This window comes from Procambarus clarkii, chromosome 62, assembly GCF_040958095.1.
Source record: "Procambarus clarkii isolate CNS0578487 chromosome 62, FALCON_Pclarkii_2.0, whole genome shotgun sequence".
Classification (NCBI taxonomy): domain Eukaryota; kingdom Metazoa; phylum Arthropoda; class Malacostraca; order Decapoda; family Cambaridae; genus Procambarus; species Procambarus clarkii.
Genome location: NC_091211.1, coordinates 30,358,727 through 30,377,477, shown reverse-complemented (window position 1 = coordinate 30,377,477; position 18,751 = coordinate 30,358,727). Strand labels below are relative to the sequence as shown.

Genomic DNA, 18,751 nt, shown 5'->3' with positions numbered 1-18,751 from the left:
AATACGTCATGTGTCAACTTTGTGAAAGTGTACAATACGTCATGTGTCAACTTTGTGAAAGTGTACAATACACAATGTGTCAACTTTGTGAAAGTGTCCAATACACCATGTGTCAACTTTGTGAAAGTGTACAATACACCATGTGTCAACTTTGTGAAAGTGTCCAATACACCATGTGTCAACTTTGTGAAAGTGTCCAATACACCATGTGTCAACTTTGTGAAAGTGTCCAATACACCATGTGTCAACTTTGTGAAAGTGTACAATACACTATGTGTCAACTTTGTGAGAGCGAAAACATGAACTCCCTTGAACATTATATTGTAGACTGTCCCATACTGACTGACTTTCGCCCTCCTGGGCTAAGGTATGCTGAACTCTGTAGTTACTATATGAACATATGAACACTAGAACATCCCTAACCTGTCCATGGAGGACAGAAGATCATTCATATATGCTGGTTAGCAACTGTAAATGTCTGGCCACGTCTGTGGTAAAAAAAAAATAATTATCCCTTCTTTCTACCTCTCTCCATCCCTCAGTCCTTCCTCCTTTCTATCCTTTCCCCCTCTCCCCTTATCAGCCCTCTCTATCCCTCCCTATCCATCCCTCCGCCTTAAACGAGGAGAAGAGAGCGCGGGTTTAGCCAAAGCGCGTGAGTACGTTGAATATAAATGTGAAATGTTTGAACTATGTTTAGCCGCAGCCCCACACCTACACCAGCACCATACCTGCAGCACCACACCTACACCAGCACCATACCTGCAGCACCACACCTACACCAGCACCATACCTGCAGCCCCACACCTACACCAGCACCATACCTGCAGCACCACACCTACACCAGCACCATACCTGCAGCCCCACACCTACACCAGCACCATACCTGCAGCCCCACACCTACACCAGCACCATACCTGCAGCCCCACACCTACACCAGCACCATACCTGCAGCCCCACACCTACACCAGCACCATACCTGCAGCACCACACCTACACCAGCACCATACCTGCAGCCCCACACCTACACCAGCACCATACCTGCAGCACCACACCTACACCAGCACCATACCTGCAGCACCACACCTACACCAGCACCATACCTGCAGCACCACACCTACACCAGCACCATACCTGCAGCCCCACACCTACACCAGCACCATACCTGCAGCCCCACACCTACACCAGCACCATACCTGCAGCCCCACACCTACACCAGCACCATACCTGCAGCACCACACCTACACCAGCATCATACCTGCAGCACCACACCTACTCCAGCACCATACCTGCAGCACCACACCTACACCAGCACCATACCTGCAGCACCACACCTACACCAGCACCATACCTGCAGCACCACACCTACTCCAGCACCATACCTGCAGCCCCACACCTACACCAGCACCATACCTGCAGCACCACACCTACACCAGCACCATACCTGCAGCACCACACCTACACCAGCACCATACCTGCAGCACCATACCTGCACCAGCACCATACCTGCAGCACCACACCTACACCAGCACCATACCTGCAGCCCCACACCTACACCAGCACCATACCTGCAGCACCACACCTACACCAGCACCATACCTGCAGCCCCACACCTACACCAGCACCATACCTGCAGCACCACACCTACACCAGCACCATACCTGCAGCACCACACCTACACCAGCACCATACCTGCAGCACCACACCTACACCAGCACCATACCTGCAGCCCCACACCTACACCAGCACCATACCTGCAGCCCCACACCTACACCAGCACCATACCTGCAGCCCCACACCTACACCAGCACCATACCTGCAGCACCACACCTACACCAGCACCATACCTGCAGCACCACACCTACTCCAGCACCATACCTGCAGCACCACACCTACACCAGCACCATACCTGCAGCACCACACCTACACCAGCACCATACCTGCAGCACCACACCTACTCCAGCACCATACCTGCAGCCCCACACCTACACCAGCACCATACCTGCAGCACCACACCTACACCACCATACCTGCAGCACCACACCTACACCAGCACCATACCTGCAGCACCATACCTGCACCAGCACCATACCTGCAGCACCACACCTACACCAGCACCATACCTGCAGCCCCACACCTACACCAGCACCATACCTGCAGCCCCACACCTACACCATACCTGCAGCACCACACCTACACCAGCACCATACCTGCAGCACCACACCTACACCAGCACCATACCTGCAGCACCACACCTACACCAGCACCATACCTGCAGCACCACACCTACACCAGCACCATACCTGCAGCACCACACCTACACCAGCACCATACGTGCAGCACCACACCTACACCAGCACCATACCTGCAGCACCACACCTACACCAGCACCATACCTGCAGCACCACACCTACACCAGCACCATACCTGCAGCACCACACCTACACCAGCACCATACCTGCAGCACCACACCTACACCAGCACCATACCTGCAGCACCACACCTACACCAGCACCATACCTGCACCAGCACCATACCTGCAGCACCACACCTACACCAGCACCATACCTGCAGCCCCACACCTACACCAGCACCATACCTGCAGCCCCACACCTACACCAGCACCATACCTGCAGCACCACACCTACACCAGCACCATACCTGCAGCACCACACCTACACCAGCAAAATACCTACAGCACCACTACCACACTAGCACCATACCTGCAGCACCACACCTACACCAGCACCATACCTGCAGCACCATACCAGCAGCACCACACCTACACCAGCACCATACCTGCAGCACCACACCTACACCAGCACCATACCTGCAGCACCACACCTACACCAGCACCATACCTGCAGCACCACATCTACACCAGCACCATACCTGCAGCACCACACCTACACCAGCACCATACCTGCAGCACCACACCTACACCAGCACCATACCTGCAGCACCACCACTACACCAGCACCATACCTGCAGCACCACACCTACACCAGCACCATACCTGCAGCACCACACCTACACCAGCACCATACCTGCAGCACCACACCTACACCAGCACCATACCTGCAGCACCACACCTACTCCAGCACCATACCTGCAGCACCACACCTACACCAGCACCATACCTGCAGCACCACACCTACACCAGCAAAATACCTACAGCACCACACCTAATCTAGCACCATACCTGCAGCACCACACCTACACCAGCACCATACCTGCAGCACCACACCTACACCAGCAAAATACCTACAGCACCACTACCACACTAGCACCATACCTGCAGCACCACACCTACACCAGCACCATACCTGCAGCACCACACCTACACCAGCACCATACCTGCAGCACCACCACTACACCAGCAAAATACCTACAGCACCACTACCACACTAGCACCATACCTGCAGCACCACACCTACACCATACCAGGTGTTCACGCTAATATGACCTTACCTTACACTGGGGCCAAGTAAACACTATATCAATACACATTACCACTACACCTCACAACCACACCATAAGTTACGAGCCCCGCCACCATAATATAGTGCTCCCAGGCCAGATATGAGCAGTCGGGTCGGAGCGGTAAAACCCCCCGAAGAAGGTGAACGAGAATAGTCAAACAAACCTCTGGGCCAACAGGCAAAGCAGAGAAGCAGTGGAGAGTAGAGCAACTTACCATGGGGAAATACAGTCAACTAGGAGTAGAGGTCATAGATCTATCTTGAGATGGTTATTTTGAGATGATTTCGGGGCTTTAGTGTCCCCGCGGCCTGGTCCTCGACCAGGCCTGCACCCCCAGGAAACAGCCGTGACAGCTGACTAACACCCAGGTACCTATTTTACTGCTAGGTAACAGCACCATGCATACAAGATAACAGCACCATGCATAATAGATGCATACAAGCATACATTAATACACTGTAATTAGGAGAGAAGCTGAAAGGCAGTTTGAGAACCACACGGCGCTGTAAGCTGGGTACCAACCAAAGCTGTTTTAATGCCACCAGAAGATGATAATAAAAAAAAACAGGGAGGGGGGCCTGACGGCTGAGTGGACAGCGCTCGGGATTCGTAGTGCTAAGGTTCTGGGTTCGACAGCGCTCGGGATTCGTAGTGCTAAGGTTCTGGGTTCGACAGCGCTCGGGATTCGTAGTGCTAAGGTTCTGGGTTCGACAGCGCTCGGGATTCGTAGTGCTAAGGTTCTGGGTTCGACAGCGCTCGGGATTCGTAGTCCTAAGGTTCCGGGTTCGATCCCCGGCATAGGCGGAAGCAAATGGGTTGAGGTTCTTTCTCCCTGTTGCACCCGTTCATCTAGCAGTAAATAGGTACCTGGGAGTTAGACAGCTGCTGCGGGCTGCTTCCTGGGGATGTGTAACAAAAAGGAGGCCTGGTCGAGGACCGGGCCGCGGGGACGCTAAGCCCCGAAATCATCTCAAGATAACCATGTGATCAGGTTGAAGAGACAAGAGGAAAATCTCACAGAGAATGAGGCGAGGAACTCCACAAAATATTTCAGGTCATTACTATCAACCACGAATCACTGTGAAGACTTGAGTTGTGAGATAAAAAGCCAGAGGAAACACTGGATGACATAGCACGCATTGTGACAGTGATTAAATAACACAGGGAGGAACTAGATGTACCAAAATGAACAGGACCAGACATAATATCACCAAGGTTGTTGAAGGACTCTGCGGAGGTATTTCGTCACCCATTGATGTTTTTAATAAAACATTTGAAACAGGAAATCTCCCAGACCTGTGGAAAAAGGCAAATGTTTTCTTAATAAAAAAAAACGGGGTAAGAAAGGAGGCTCTAAATTAAAGACCAGTGTCACTAACAACAATTCCATATAAAGTACTGAAGAGAGTAAACAGGTTGAGAATAGTGGAGCATTTGTATAGGATAAACTTTGTTACCAAAGGGCAGGTTGGAGCAACATGGGGTAAGTCGAGCCTGACAAACCTGGTCGAATTATATCCCAAAGTTCCAAAAATACGACAGGAAAAGATATAGGCTGGGTAGACTGTATTTTCCTCGACTGCCAGAAAGCGTTTGATACAGTTCCTCACCCAAGCCTGGCACAGAAGATGGAGAAGCAGCTGGCATAGTTTGGTGGACACTAAACTGGGCGAGGGGGGAGAGGCTTCAGAGGCTCAGTCTAGGAAATGCTGATGTTACTGACTTATGAGTGACCTGCCCGAGGGAGTGAGGTCACTCATGCCAATGTTGGCAGACGAGGCCAAGATAATAAAGAATGTAAAATCAGAGGATGACTGCAGAATGTTACAACAAGACCTCGACAAACTCCTATAGGCAAACAAATGGTTGCTTAAATTCAACCTCCAACAAGTGTAAGTAATGAAGAAGGAAGAGAGAAGATCACAAGGTGTCTACGCCATAACCTTACCTTGAGGTTACCTTGAGGTGCTTCCGGGGCTTAGCGTCCCCGCGGCCCGGTCGTCGACCAGGCCTCCTGGTTGCCGGACTGATCAACCAGGCTGTTGGACGCGGCTGCTCGCAGCCTGACGTATGAGTCACAGCCTGGTTGATCAGGTATCCTTTGGAGGTGCTTATCCAGTTCTCTCTTGAACACTGTGAGGAATCGGCCAGTTATGCCCCTATAAGCCATAAGGGCAAAGATATTACGCGAATCAGAGACAGATTTGGGAGTGGATGTAATTCCATCACTATCACCAGAGGCACACACAGACAGGCTGACACCAGCAGCATGTGGGACGCTGCTAAACATGCGAACATCAATAGCCACCTAAATCAGGACTATCACTCTACACACCATTTATAAGACCAGTGAGCCGAGCGGGACAGCACACTGGACTTGTGATCCTGTGGTCCCGGGTTCGATCCCGGGCGCCGGCGAGAAACAATGGGCAGAGTTTCTTTCACCCTATGCCCCTGTTACCTAGCAGTAAATAGGTACCTGGGTGTTAGTCAGCTGTCACGGGCTGCTTCCTGGGGGTGGAGGCCTGGTCGAGGACCGGGCCGCGGGGACACTAAAGCCCCGAAATCATCTCAAGATAACCTTTCATAAGACCAATATTGGAATTGTCAACACCGGCCAAGAATCCACCAAGCATAAGATAACAATTGACAACATTACACATGATAACAAGGAGATTGGTGCCAGAGCTAGGAGTAAAGTTAGAGGATAGGTTGAGGGAGCAGGATATCACAAGCCTGGAGAACACAAGAAACAGAGATGACATGATTACGACATTCGAGATACTGAGGGTGAATATACAACGTGGTTAAGCAGTGACTCTTTAATTTGTGACAGATTACGACGAAAATAAACACGTCCAGAAAGTTGTTGCGGGGGAGTTGTGGCGGGGGAGTTGTTGCGGGGGAGTTGTGGCGGGGGAGTTGTGGCGGGGGAGTTGTTGCGGGGGAGTTGTGGCGGGGGAGTTGTGGCGGGGGAGTTGTTGCGGGGGAGTTGTGGCGGGGGAGTTGTGGCGGGGAAGTTGTGGCGGGGAAGATGTGGCGGGGAAGTTGTGGCGGGGAAGGTGTGGCGGGGAAGTTGTGGCGGGGAAGTTGTGGCGGGGAAGTTGTGGCGGGGAAGTTGTGGCGGGGAAGTTGTGGCGGGGAAGTTGTGGCGGGGAAGTTGTGGCGGGGAAGTTGTGGCGGGGAAGTTGTGGCGGGGAAGTTGTGGCGGGGAAGGTGTGGCGGGGAAGGTGTTGCGGGGAAGTTGTGGCGGGGAAGTTGTGGCGGGGAAGTTGTGGCGGGGAAGTTGTTGCGGGGAAGGTGTGGCGGGGAAGGTGTGGCGGGGAAGTTGTGGCGGGGAAGTTGTTGCGGGGAAGTTGTGGCGGGGAAGTTGTGGCGGGGAAGTTGTGGCGGGGAAGTTGTGGCGGGGAAGTTGTGGCGGGGAAGTTGTGGCGGGGAAGTTGTGGCGGGGAAGTTGTGGCGGGGAAGTTGTGGCGGGGAAGGTGTGGCGGGGAAGTTGTGGCGGGGAAGATGTGGCGGGGAAGTTGTGGCGGGGAAGTTGTGGCGGGGAAGGTGTGGCGGGGAAGGTGTGGCGGGGAAGTTGTGGCGGGGAAGTTGTGGCGGGGAAGTTGTGGCGGGGAAGGTGTGGCGGGGAAGGTGTGGCGGGGAAGGTGTGGCGGGGAAGTTGTGGCGGGGAAGTTGTGGCGGGGAAGGTGTGGCGGGGAAGTTGTGGCGGGGAAGTTGTGGCGGGGAAGTTGTGGCGGGGAAGTTGTGGCGGGGAAGTTGTGGCGGGGAAGTTGTGGCGGGGAAGGTGTGGCGGGGAAGTTGTGGCGGGGAAGTTGTGGCGGGGAAGTTGTGGCTACACAGACCTCACTATGTTGGTCTGACGTCCCCGTTGTCACTAACGGGGATCATCGCCGTTACCGTTAACGGTCTGTTCGCTCCGAACAGTACCAGGCCGTGACAGGCCGAAGGAACAGATGTAAATTAACAGATGTGTGCGTGTGTTTAGTTCATAAAACAACGGGACCAACAGTATCAGTATACGGCCTGCGTGACCACAAACAGATGTGTGTGTAATGTACAATGCAACGGGAGCACCACAGCAACGGGAGCACCACAGCAACGGGAGCACCAGAGCAACGGGACCACCACAGCAACGGGAGCACCACAGCAACGGGAGCACCACAGCAACGGGAGCACCACAGCAACGGGATCACCACAGCAACGGGATCACCACAGCAACGGGAGCACCACAGCAACGGGAGCACCAGAACAACGGGAGCACCAGAACAACGGGAGCACCAGAACAACGGGAGCACCAGAACAACGGGAGCACCAGAACAACGGGAGCACCACAGCAACGGCAGCACCACAGCAACGGCAGCACCACAGCAACGGGAGCACCACAGCAACGGGAGCACCAGAGCAACGGGAGCACCACAGCAACGGCAGCACCAGAGCAACGGCAGCACCAGAGCAACGGGAGCACCAGAGCAACGGGAGCACCAGAGCAACGGGAGCACCAGATCAACGGGAGCACCAGAGCAACGGGAGCAGCACAGCAACAGGAGCACCACGGCAACGGGAGCACCAGAACGGGACCACCAGACCAACGGAAGCACCAACAACAGTAGACAGCAAGACCCGCGCCTGGCCCCCACCACACTACCCCAACCACACAGGCTGGCCCCCACCACACTACCCCCACCACACAGGCTGGCCCCCACCACACTACCCCCACCACACAGGCTGGCCCCCACCACACTACCCCCACCACACAGGCTGGCCCCCACCACACTACCCCCACCACACAGGCTGGCCCCCACCACACTACCCCCACCACACAGGCTGGCCCCCACCACACTACCCCCACCACACAGGCTGGCCCCCACCACACTACCCCCACCACACAGGCTGGTCCCCACCACACAGGCTGGCCCCCACCACACAGGCTGGTCCCCACCACACTACCCCCACCACACAGGCTGGCCCCCACCACACAGCCTGGCCCCCACCACTCAGGCTGGCCCCCACCACACTACCCCCACCACACAGGCTGGCCCCCACCACACAGGCTGGCCCCCACCACACAGGCTGGTCCCCACCACACTACCCCCACCACACAGGCTGGCCCCCACCACACAGGCTGGTCCCCACCACACTACCCCCACCACACAGGCTGGCCCCCACCACACAGGCTGGCCCCCACCACACAGGCTGGCCCCTACCACACAGGCTGGTCCCCACCACACAGGCTGGTCCCCACCACACAGGCTGGCCCCCACCACACAGGCTGGCCCCCACCACACAGGCTAGCCCCCACCACACAGGCTGGCCCCCACCACACAGGCTGGTCCCCACCACACAGGCTGGCCCCCACCACACTACCCCCACCACACTACCCCTACCACACAGGCTGGTCCCCACCACACAGGCTGGCCCCCACCACACAGGCTGGCCCCCACCACACAGGCTGGCCCCCACCACACAGGCTGGCCCCTACCACACAGGCTGGTCCCCACCACACAGGCTGGTCCCCACCACACAGGCTGGCCCCCACCACACAGGCTGGCCCCCACCACACAGGCTGGCCCCCACCACACAGGCTAGCCCCCACCACACAGGCTGGCCCCCACCACACAGGCTGGTCCCCACCACACAGGCTGGCCCCCACCACACAACCTGGCCCCCACCACACAACCTGGCCCCCACCACACAACCTGGCCCCCACCACACAACCTGGCCCCCACCACACAGGCTGGCCCCCACCACACAGGCTGGCCCCCACCACACAGGCTGGCCCCCACCACACAGGCTGGCCCCCACCACACAGGCTGGCCCCCACCACACAGGCTGGCCCCCACCACACAGGCTGGCCCCCACCACACAGGCTAGCCCCACCACACAGGCTGGTCCCCACCACACAGGCTGGCCCCCACCACACAGGCTGGCCCCCACCACACAGGCTGGCCCCCACCACACAGGCTGGCCCCCAGCACACAGGCTGGCCCCCACCACACAGGCTAGCCCCCACCACACAGGCTGGTCCCCACCACACAGGCTGGCCCCCACCACACAGGCTGGCCCCCACCACACAGGCTGGCCCACCACCAAACGACACGCCAAGACGCTTGTTCTTCCAGTCCTCAGAAGAGGAAACAGCCGCTGAGTACTTCAGGTTAAGCCGGAGATCTGTGACAAGAAACATTAACCTGCGGATGGTGGCCCCGGGTGTCGTTGAGCGGTGAGGCACCTTGGCCGCTTCCCACGTATCTTGCACCAAGCTGTGGCCAGCACACAGGTGACACTCTCTCATCTGCGAGCTGGAGGACGAGCTCCACTAGTACTTGAAGAGGTGCTGGGAGGGATCTGGAGTCGCAGCTGCGGGCCTGGAGTCACAGCACTGCTCTGACATTCTACCACTGCTCTAACATTCTACCACTGCTCAAAGTCTACCACTGCTCTAGCATTCTACGACTGCTCAAAGTCTACCACTGCTCTAACATTCTACGACTGCTCAAAGTCTACCACAGCTCTAACATTCTACCACTGCTCAAACATTCTACCACTGCTCTGACATTCTACCACTGCTCTGACATTCTACCACTGCTCTGACATTCTACCACTGCTCAGACATTCTACCACTGCTCAAACATTCTACCACTGCTCAAACATTCTACCACTGCTCTAACAACTCTCTACCACTGCTCTGACATTCTACCACTGCTCTGACATTCTACCACTGCTCTGACATTCTACCACTGCTCTGACATTCTACCATTGCTCTAACATTCTACCACTGCTCTGACATTCTACCACTGCTCTGACATTCTACCACTGCTCTGACATTCTACCACTGCTCTAACATTCTACCACTGCTCTGACATTCTACCACTGTTCTAATAACTCTCTACCACTGCTCTGACATTCTACCACTGCTCTGACATTCTACCACTGCTCTGACATTCTACCACTGCTCTAACATTCTACCACTGCTCTGACATTCTACCACTGTTCTAATAACTCTCTACCACTGCTCTGACATTCTACCACTGCTCTGACATTCTACCACTGCTCTAACATTCTACCACTGCTCTAACAACTCTCTACCACTGCTCTAACATTCTACCACTGCTCTAACAACTCTCTACCACTGCTCTAACAACTCTCTAGCACTGCTCTAGCATTCTACCACTGCTCAAAGTCTACCACTGCTCAAAGTCTACCACTGCTCTAACAGTCTACCACTGCTCAAACATTCTACCACTGCTCTAACAGTCTACCACTGCTCAAACATTCTACCACTGCTCAAACATTCTACCACTGCTCTAACAGTCTACCACTGCTCTAACATTCTACCACTGCTCTAACATTCTACCACTGCTCAAACAGTCTACCACTGCTCTAACAGTCTACCACTGCTCTAACAGTCTACCACTGCCCAAACATTCTACCACTGCTCTGACAGTCTACCACTGCTCAAACATTATACCACTCCTCTAGCATTCTACCACTGCTCAAAGTCTACCACTGCTCTAACAGTCTACCACTGCTCAAACATTCTACCACTGCTCTAACAGTCTACCACTGCTCAAACATTCTACCACTGCTCAAACATTCTACCACTGCTCAAACATTCTACCACTGCTCTAACAGTCTACCACTGCTCAAACATTCTACCACTGCTCAAACATTCTACCACTGCTCAAACAGTCTACCACTGCTCAAACATTCTACCACTGCTCAAACATTCTACCACTGCTCAAACATTCTATCACTGCTCAAACATTCTACCACTGCTCAAACATTCTACCACTGTTCAAACATTCTACTACTGCTCAAACACTCTACCACTGCTCAAACATTCTACCACTGCTCAAACATTCTACCACTGCTCTAACATTCTACCACTGCTCTAACATTCTACCACTGCTCTAACAGTCTACCACTGCTCTAACAGTCTACCACTGCTCAAACATTCTACCACTGCTCTAACAGTCTACCACTGCTCTAACTGTCTACCACTGCTCTAACATTCTACCACTGCTCTAACATTCTACCACTGTTCAAACATTCTACCACTGCTCAAACATTCTACCACTGCTCTAACAGTCTACCACTGGTCTAACATTCTACCACTGCTCTAACAGTCTACCACTGCTCAAACATTCTACCACTGCTCTAACATTCTACCACTGCTCTAACATTCTACCACTGCTTTAACATTCTACTACTGCTCTAACATTCTACCACTGCTCTAACATTCTACCACTGCTCAAACATTCTACCACTGCTCAAACATTCTACCACTGCTCTAACAGTTTAGCACTGCTCTAACATTCTACCACAGCTCTAACATTCTACCACTGCTCAAACATTCTACCACTGTTCTAACATTCTACCACTGCTCTAACAGTCTACCACTGCTCAAACATTCTACCACTGCTCTAACAGTCTACCACTGCTCAAACATTCTACCACTGCTCAAACATTCTACCACTGCTCAAACATTCTACCACTGCTCTAACAGTCTACCACTGCTCAAACATTCTACCACTGCTCAAACATTCTACCACTGCTCAAACAGTCTACCACTGCTCAAACATTCTACCACTGCTCAAACATTCTACCACTGTTCAAACATTCTACCACTGCTCAAACATTCTACCACTGCTCAAACATTCTACCACTGTTCAAACATTCTACTACTGCTCAAACACTCTACCACTGCTCAAACATTCTACCACTGCTCAAACATTCTACCACTGCTCTAACATTCTACCACTGCTCTAACATTCTACCACTGCTCTAACAGTCTACCACTGCTCTAACAGTCTACCACTGCTCTAACAGTCTACCACTGCTCTAACATTCTACCACTGCTCTAACATTCTACCACTGCTCTAACATTCTACCACTGCTCTAACAGTCTACCACTGCTCTAACAGTCTACCACTGCTCTAACATTCTACCACTGCTCTAACATTCTACCTCTGCTCTAACATTCTACCACTGCTCTAACATTCTACCACTGCTCTAACAGTCTACCACTGCTCTAACAGTCTACCACTGCTCTAACAGTCTACCACTGCTCTAACAGTCTACCACTGCTCTAACAGTCTACCACTGCTCTAACATTCTACCACTGCTCTAAAAGTCTACCACTGCTCTAACAGTCTACCACTGCTCTAACAGTCTACCTTTGCTCTAACAGTCTACCACTGCTCTAACAGTCTACCACTGCTCTAACAGTCTACCACTGCTCTAACAGTCTACCACTGCTCTAATGGAGCTCCGGCACTCACAGTTCACATGTCGTCAGATCTGGGTGAAGAAAACATACATTATACATCATATTTGTTGTCCTATGCAACCGAGGTGAAGCGAGGAGCCTGCATCTTGGTTAGTGTGGGGGCCCACAGTTTAGTGTGGGGGCCCACAGTTTAGTGTGGGGGCCCACAGTTTAGTGTGGGGGCCCACAGTTTAGTGTGGGGGCCACAGTTTAGTGTGGGGGCCACAGTGTGGGGGGCCACAGTTTAGTGTGGGGGCCACAGTTTAGTGTGGGGGCCACAGTTTAGTGTGGGGGCCACAGTTTAGTGTGGGGGGCCCACAGTTTAGTGTGGGGGCCCACAGTTTAGTGTGGGGGCCACAGTTTAGTGTGGGGGCCACAGTTTAGTGTGGGGGGCCCACAGTTTAGTGTGGGGGCCCACAGTTTAGTGTGGGGGCCCACAGTTTAGTGTGGGGGCCCACAGTTTAGTGTGGGGGCCCACAGTTTAGTGTTGGGCCCACAGTTTAGTGTGGGGTCTCCACAGTTTAGTGTGGGGGGTCCACAGTTTAGTGTGGGGGCTCCACAGTTTAGTGTGTGGGGCCCAGTTTAGTGTGGGGTCCCACAGTTTAGTGTGGGGTCCCACAGTTTAGTTTGGGGGGCCACAGTTTAGTGTGGGGGCCACAGTTTAGTGTGGGGGCCCACAGTTTAGTGTGGGGGCCCACAGTTTAGTGTGGGGGCCCACAGTTTAGTGTGGGGGCCCACAGTTTAGTGTGGGGGCCCACAGTTTAGTGTGGGGGCCCACAGTTTAGTGTGGGGGCCCACAGTTTAGTGTGGGGGCCCACAGTTTAGTGTGGGGGCCCACAGTTTAGTGTGGGGGCCCACAGTTTAGTGTGGGGGCCCACAGTTTAGTGTGGGGGCCCACAGTTTAGTGTGGGGGCCCACAGTTTAGTGTGGGGGCCCACAGTTTAGTGTGGGGGCCCACAGTTTAGTGTGGGGGCCCACAGTTTAGTGTGGGGGCCCACAGTTTAGTGTGGGGGCCCACAGTTTAGTGTGGGGGCCCACAGTTTAGTGTGGGGGCCCACAGTTTAGTGTGGGGGCTCCACAGTTTAGTGTGGGGGCTCCACAGTTTAGTGTGTGGGGCCCAGTTTAGTGTGGGGCCCACAGTTTAGTGTAGGGGGCCACAGTTTAGTGTGGGCGGGGCCACAGTTTAGTGTGGGCGGGGCCACAGTTTAGTGTGGGGGGCCATAGTTTAGTGTGGGGGGCCACAGTTTAGTGTGGGGGGCCACAGTTTAGTGTGGGGGGCCACAGTTTAGTGTGGGGGGGCCACAGTTTAGTGTGGGGGACCCACAGTTTAGTGTGGCGACCCACAGTTTAGTGTGGCGACCCACAGTTTAGTGTGGCGACCCACAGTTTAGTGTGGCGACCCACAGTTTAGTGTGGGCGGGGCCACAGTTTAGTGTGGGGGCCCACAGTTTAGTGTGGGCGGGGCAACAGTTTAGTGTGGGGGCCACAGTTTAGTGTGGGGTCCCACAGTTTAGTGTGGGGGCCCACAGTTTAGTGTGGGGGCCCACAGTTTAGTGTGGGGGCCCACAGTTTAGTGTGGGGGCCCACAGTTTAGTGTGGGGGCCCACAGTTTAGTGTGGGGGCATACAGTTTAGTATGGGGGCCCACAGTTTAGTGTGGGCGGGCCACAGTTTAGTGTGGGCGGGCCACAGTTTAGTGTGGGCGGGCCACAGTTTAGTGTGGGCGGGGCCACAGTTTAGTGTGGGGGGCCACAGTTTAGTGTGGGGGGGCCACAGTTTAGTGTGGGGGGGCCACAGTTTAGTGTGGGGGGGCCACAGTTTAGTGTGGGGGGGCCACAGTTTAGTGTGGGGGGGCCACAGTTTAGTGTGGGGGGGCCACAGTTTAGTGTGGGGGGGCCACAGTTTAGTGTGGGGGGCCATAGTTTAGTGTGGGGGGCCACAGTTTAGTGTGGGGACCCACAGTTTAGTGTGTGGCGACCCACAGTTTAGTGTGGCGACCCACAGTTTAGTGTGGGCGGGGCCACAGTTTAGTGTGGGGGCCCACAGTTTAGTGTGGGCGGGGCAACAGTTTAGTGTGGGGGGCCACAGTTTAGTGTGGGGGCCCACAGTTTAGTGTGGGGGCCCACAGTTTAGTGTGGGGGCCCACAGTTTAGTGTGGGGGCCCACAGTTTAGTGTGGGGGCCCACAGTTTAGTGTGGGGGCCCACAGTTTAGTGTGGGGGCCCACAGTTTAGTGTGGGGGCCCACAGTTTAGTGTGGGGTCCCACAGTTTAGTGTGGGGGCCCACAGTTTAGTGTGGGGGGCCACAGTTTAGTGTGGGGGGCCACAGTTTAGTGTGGGGGCCCACAGTTTAGTGTGGGGGCCCACAGTTTAGTGTGGGGGCCCACAGTTTAGTGTGGGGGCCCACAGTTTAGTGTGGGGGCCCACAGTTTAGTGTGGGGGCATACAGTTTAGTATGGGGGCCCACAGTTTAGTGTGGGCGGGCCACAGTTTAGTGTGGGCGGGCCACAGTTTAGTGTGGGCGGGCCACAGTTTAGTGTGGGCGGGCCACAGTTTAGTGTGGGCGGGGCCACAGTTTAGTGTGGGCGGGGCCACAGTTTAGTGTGGGGGGCCACAGTTTAGTGTGGGGGGGCCACAGTTTAGTGTGGGGGGGCCACAGTTTAGTGTGGGGGAGGGCCACAGTTTAGTGTGGGGGGAGGGCCACAGTTTAGTGTGGGGGGGCCACAGTTTAGTGTGGGGGGGCCACAGTTTAGTGTGGGGGGGCCACAGTTTAGTGTGGGGGGCCATAGTTTAGTGTGGGGGGCCACAGTTTAGTGTGGGGACCCACAGTTTAGTGTGGCGACCCACAGTTTAGTGTGGCGACCCACAGTTTAGTGTGGGCGGGGCCACAGTTTAGTGTGGGGGCCCACAGTTTAGTGTGGGCGGGGCAACAGTTTAGTGTGGGGGGCCACAGTTTAGTGTGGGGGCCCACAGTTTAGTGTGGGGGCCCACAGTTTAGTGTGGGGGCCCACAGTTTAGTGTGGGGGCCCACAGTTTAGTGTGGGGGCCCACAGTTTAGTGTGGGGGCCCACAGTTTAGTGTGGGGGCCCACAGTTTAGTGTGGGGGCATACAGTTTAGTATGGGGGCCCACAGTTTAGTGTGGGCGGGCCACAGTTTAGTGTGGGGGGGCCACAGTTTAGTGTGGGGTCCCATAGTTTAGTGTGGGGGCCCACAGTTTAGTGTGGGGGCCCACAGTTTAGTGTGGGGGCCCACAGTTTAGTGTGGGGGCCCACAGTTTAGTGTGGGGGCATACAGTTTAGTATGGGGGCCCACAGTTTAGTGTGGGCGGGCCACAGTTTAGTGTGGGCGGGCCACAGTTTAGTGTGGGCGGGCCACAGTTTAGTGTGGGCGGGCCACAGTTTAGTGTGGGCGGGGCCACAGTTTAGTGTGGGGGGGCCACAGTTTAGTGTGGGGGGCCACAGTTTAGTGTGGAGGGGCCACAGTTTAGTGTGGGGGGGCCACAGTTTAGTGTGGGGGGGCCACAGTTTAGTGTGGGGGGGCCACAGTTTAGTGTGGGGGGCCACAGTTTAGTGTGGGGGGCCACAGTTTAGTGTGGGGACCCACAGTTTAGTGTGGCGACCCACAGTTTAGTGTGGCGACCCACAGTTTAGTGTGGCGACCCACAGTTTAGTGTGGGCGGGGCCACAGTTTAGTGTGGGGGCCCACAGTTTAGTGTGGGCGGGGCAACAGTTTAGTGTGGGGGGCCACAGTTTAGTGTGGGGGCCCACAGTTTAGGGTGGGGGGCCACAGGTTAGTGTGGGGGGGCCACAGTTTAGTGTGGGGGGCCACAGTTTAGTGTGGGGGGCCACAGTTTAGTGTGGGGGGCCACAGTTTAGTGTGGGGGGGCCACAGTTTAGTGTGGGGGGCCACAGTTTAGTGTGGGGGGCCACAGTTTAGTTTGGGGGGGCCACAGTTTAGTGTGGGGACCCACAGTTTAGTGTGGCGACCCACAGTTTAGTGTGGCGACCCACAGTTTAGTGTGGCGACCCACAGTTTAGTGTGGCGACCCACAGTTTAGTGTGGCGACCCACAGTTTAGTGTGGCGACCCACAATTTAGTGTGGCGACCCACAGTTTAGTGTGGCGACCCACAGTTTAGTGTGGCGACCCACAGTTTAGTGTGGCGACCCACAGTTTAGTGTGGCGACCCACAGTTTAGTGTGGCGCCCCACAGTTTAGTGTGGCGACCCACAGTTTAGTGTGGCGACCCACAGTTTAGTGTGGCGACCCACAGTTTAGTGGCGGCCCACCCACACACCAGCACACCCACACCAACACACCCACACACCAACACACCCACACACCAGCACACCCACACAACCTCCGGTAGCGTCAACACACACAACCAACACTTTATCATGCTGAGCTTTGACCCCTGACGTACTCGCCAGGTTCTTTAACCCACTCACTTTATAACGTAATATATACACACAGTAACCACAATGACTCTGTCAACACGCCACAAGCCCCTGACGTCTGATGTTTAGAGCTAAGTGTGTGGTCCTGACGTTGCTGAGTGGTCTACAAGGTGCGTCTAGGAACGCACCAGGTCCTGGTACGTCTGAGGGTGTGGGCTTGACGTTGCTGAGTGGTCTACAAGGTGCGTCTAGGAACGCACCAGGTCCTGGTACGTCTGAGGGTGTGGGCTTGACGTTGCTGAGTGGTCTACAAGATGCATCAAAAAACGTACCAGGTCCTTGTACGTCTGAGGGTGTGGTCTTGACGTTGCTGAGTGGTCTACAAGGTGCGTCAAGGAACGCACCAGGTCCTCACTACGTCTGAGGGTGTGGGCTTGACGTGGCTGAGTGGTCTACAAGGTGCGTCTAGGAACGCACCAGGTCCTGCTACGTCTGAGGGTGTGGGTTTGACGTGGCTGAGTGGTCTACAAGGTGCGTCAAGGAACGCACCAGGTCTTGCTACGTCTGAGGGTGTGGGCTTGACGTGGCTGAGTGGTCTACAAGGTGCGTCAATGAACGCACCAGGTCCTCACTACGTCTGAGGGTGTGGGCTTGACGTTGCTGAGTGGTCTACAAGATGCATCAAAAAACGTACCAGGTCCTAGTACGTCTGAGGGTGTGGTCTTGACGTTGCTGAGTGGTCTACAAGGTGCGTCAAGGAACGCACCAGGTCCTCACTACATCTGAGGGTGTGGGCTTGAAGTGGCTGAGTGGTCTACAAGGTGCGTCAAGAACGCACCAGGTCTTGCTACGTCTGAGGGTGTGGGTTTGACGTGGCTGAGTGGTCTACAAGGTGCGTCAAGGAACGCACCAGGTCTTGCTACGTCTGAGGGTGTGGGCTTGACGTGGCTGAGTGGTCTACAAGGTGCGTCAAGAACGCACCACTACACCTTGACTACTGGTCACACAGTGGACACTGGATAATACACAACTTGTACAGTTTTATAACGTGAGGATTAAAGCAAATAATTTCTCGCTCGACCATAACAAAAATTACACTTCCAATTCCCAAAATATTTCGATATGTAACTTTTCAAATAATTAAAACTGGAATATAAATGTATTGGACGTTGAAAAAATCATAGTATTTTTTTTATATCAAACTTGATGCTCTATATTTCAACACAAAATGTATTAAGCACTGCTTAAAGGTTATTAATTTATCCATTTTATTTATTAAATAATCAAAAAATTTGGATGCATTTTATTTGTTTTATAGATATATGTTTGTAGATTTTAACTCCTTGACCAAATACATTGTTGATGCCATTTAATTTTTAAATTTAATATCAATGTCGATATGAAAACGTGAGAATCCGCCAAACACCGAAACTACGACGTTGGTACAACGTTCGAACAAGATTTAACATTTCCTAACCAGTTATAACAACCAATATAGCAAGTTGTAACAACGTTCTAATACGTCATAAACACGTTAAGCCAAAATGTAACAACTTTATTACAAGTTGTAACAAGCGGAAAATAGAGACAGTTTCGGTT

General features: G+C 54.1%; 2 protein-coding genes across 2 annotated transcripts in view; one reads left to right on the top strand and one right to left on the bottom strand.

Annotated features, from left to right (window-relative positions):
* The window catches only part of LOC123766667 (uncharacterized), a 32,008-nt gene extending 24,631 nt beyond the window's left edge, over positions 1-7,377 (bottom strand). Inside the window, exon 1 of the mRNA XM_069308582.1 lies at positions 7,337-7,377. Within this exon, the coding sequence (XP_069164683.1) occupies positions 7,337-7,377 (41 nt within the window). The remainder of the gene's footprint in view (positions 1-7,336) is intronic.
* Positions 7,378-7,541: 164 nt separating this feature from the next.
* LOC123766666 (coiled-coil domain-containing protein 85A-like) lies at positions 7,542-8,099 on the top strand. The gene has a single exon (XM_045755945.2). It carries the CDS (start codon positions 7,542-7,544, stop codon positions 8,097-8,099), a length of 558 nt encoding a protein of 185 aa, XP_045611901.2.
* Positions 8,100-18,751: the final 10,652 nt, after the last annotated feature.

What these genes read in the sequence shown, in the direction of transcription:
- LOC123766666 (XM_045755945.2), top strand. Translation starts at nt 7,542, where the DNA reads ATGTACAATGCAACGGGAGCACCACAGCAACGGGAGCACCACAGCAAC.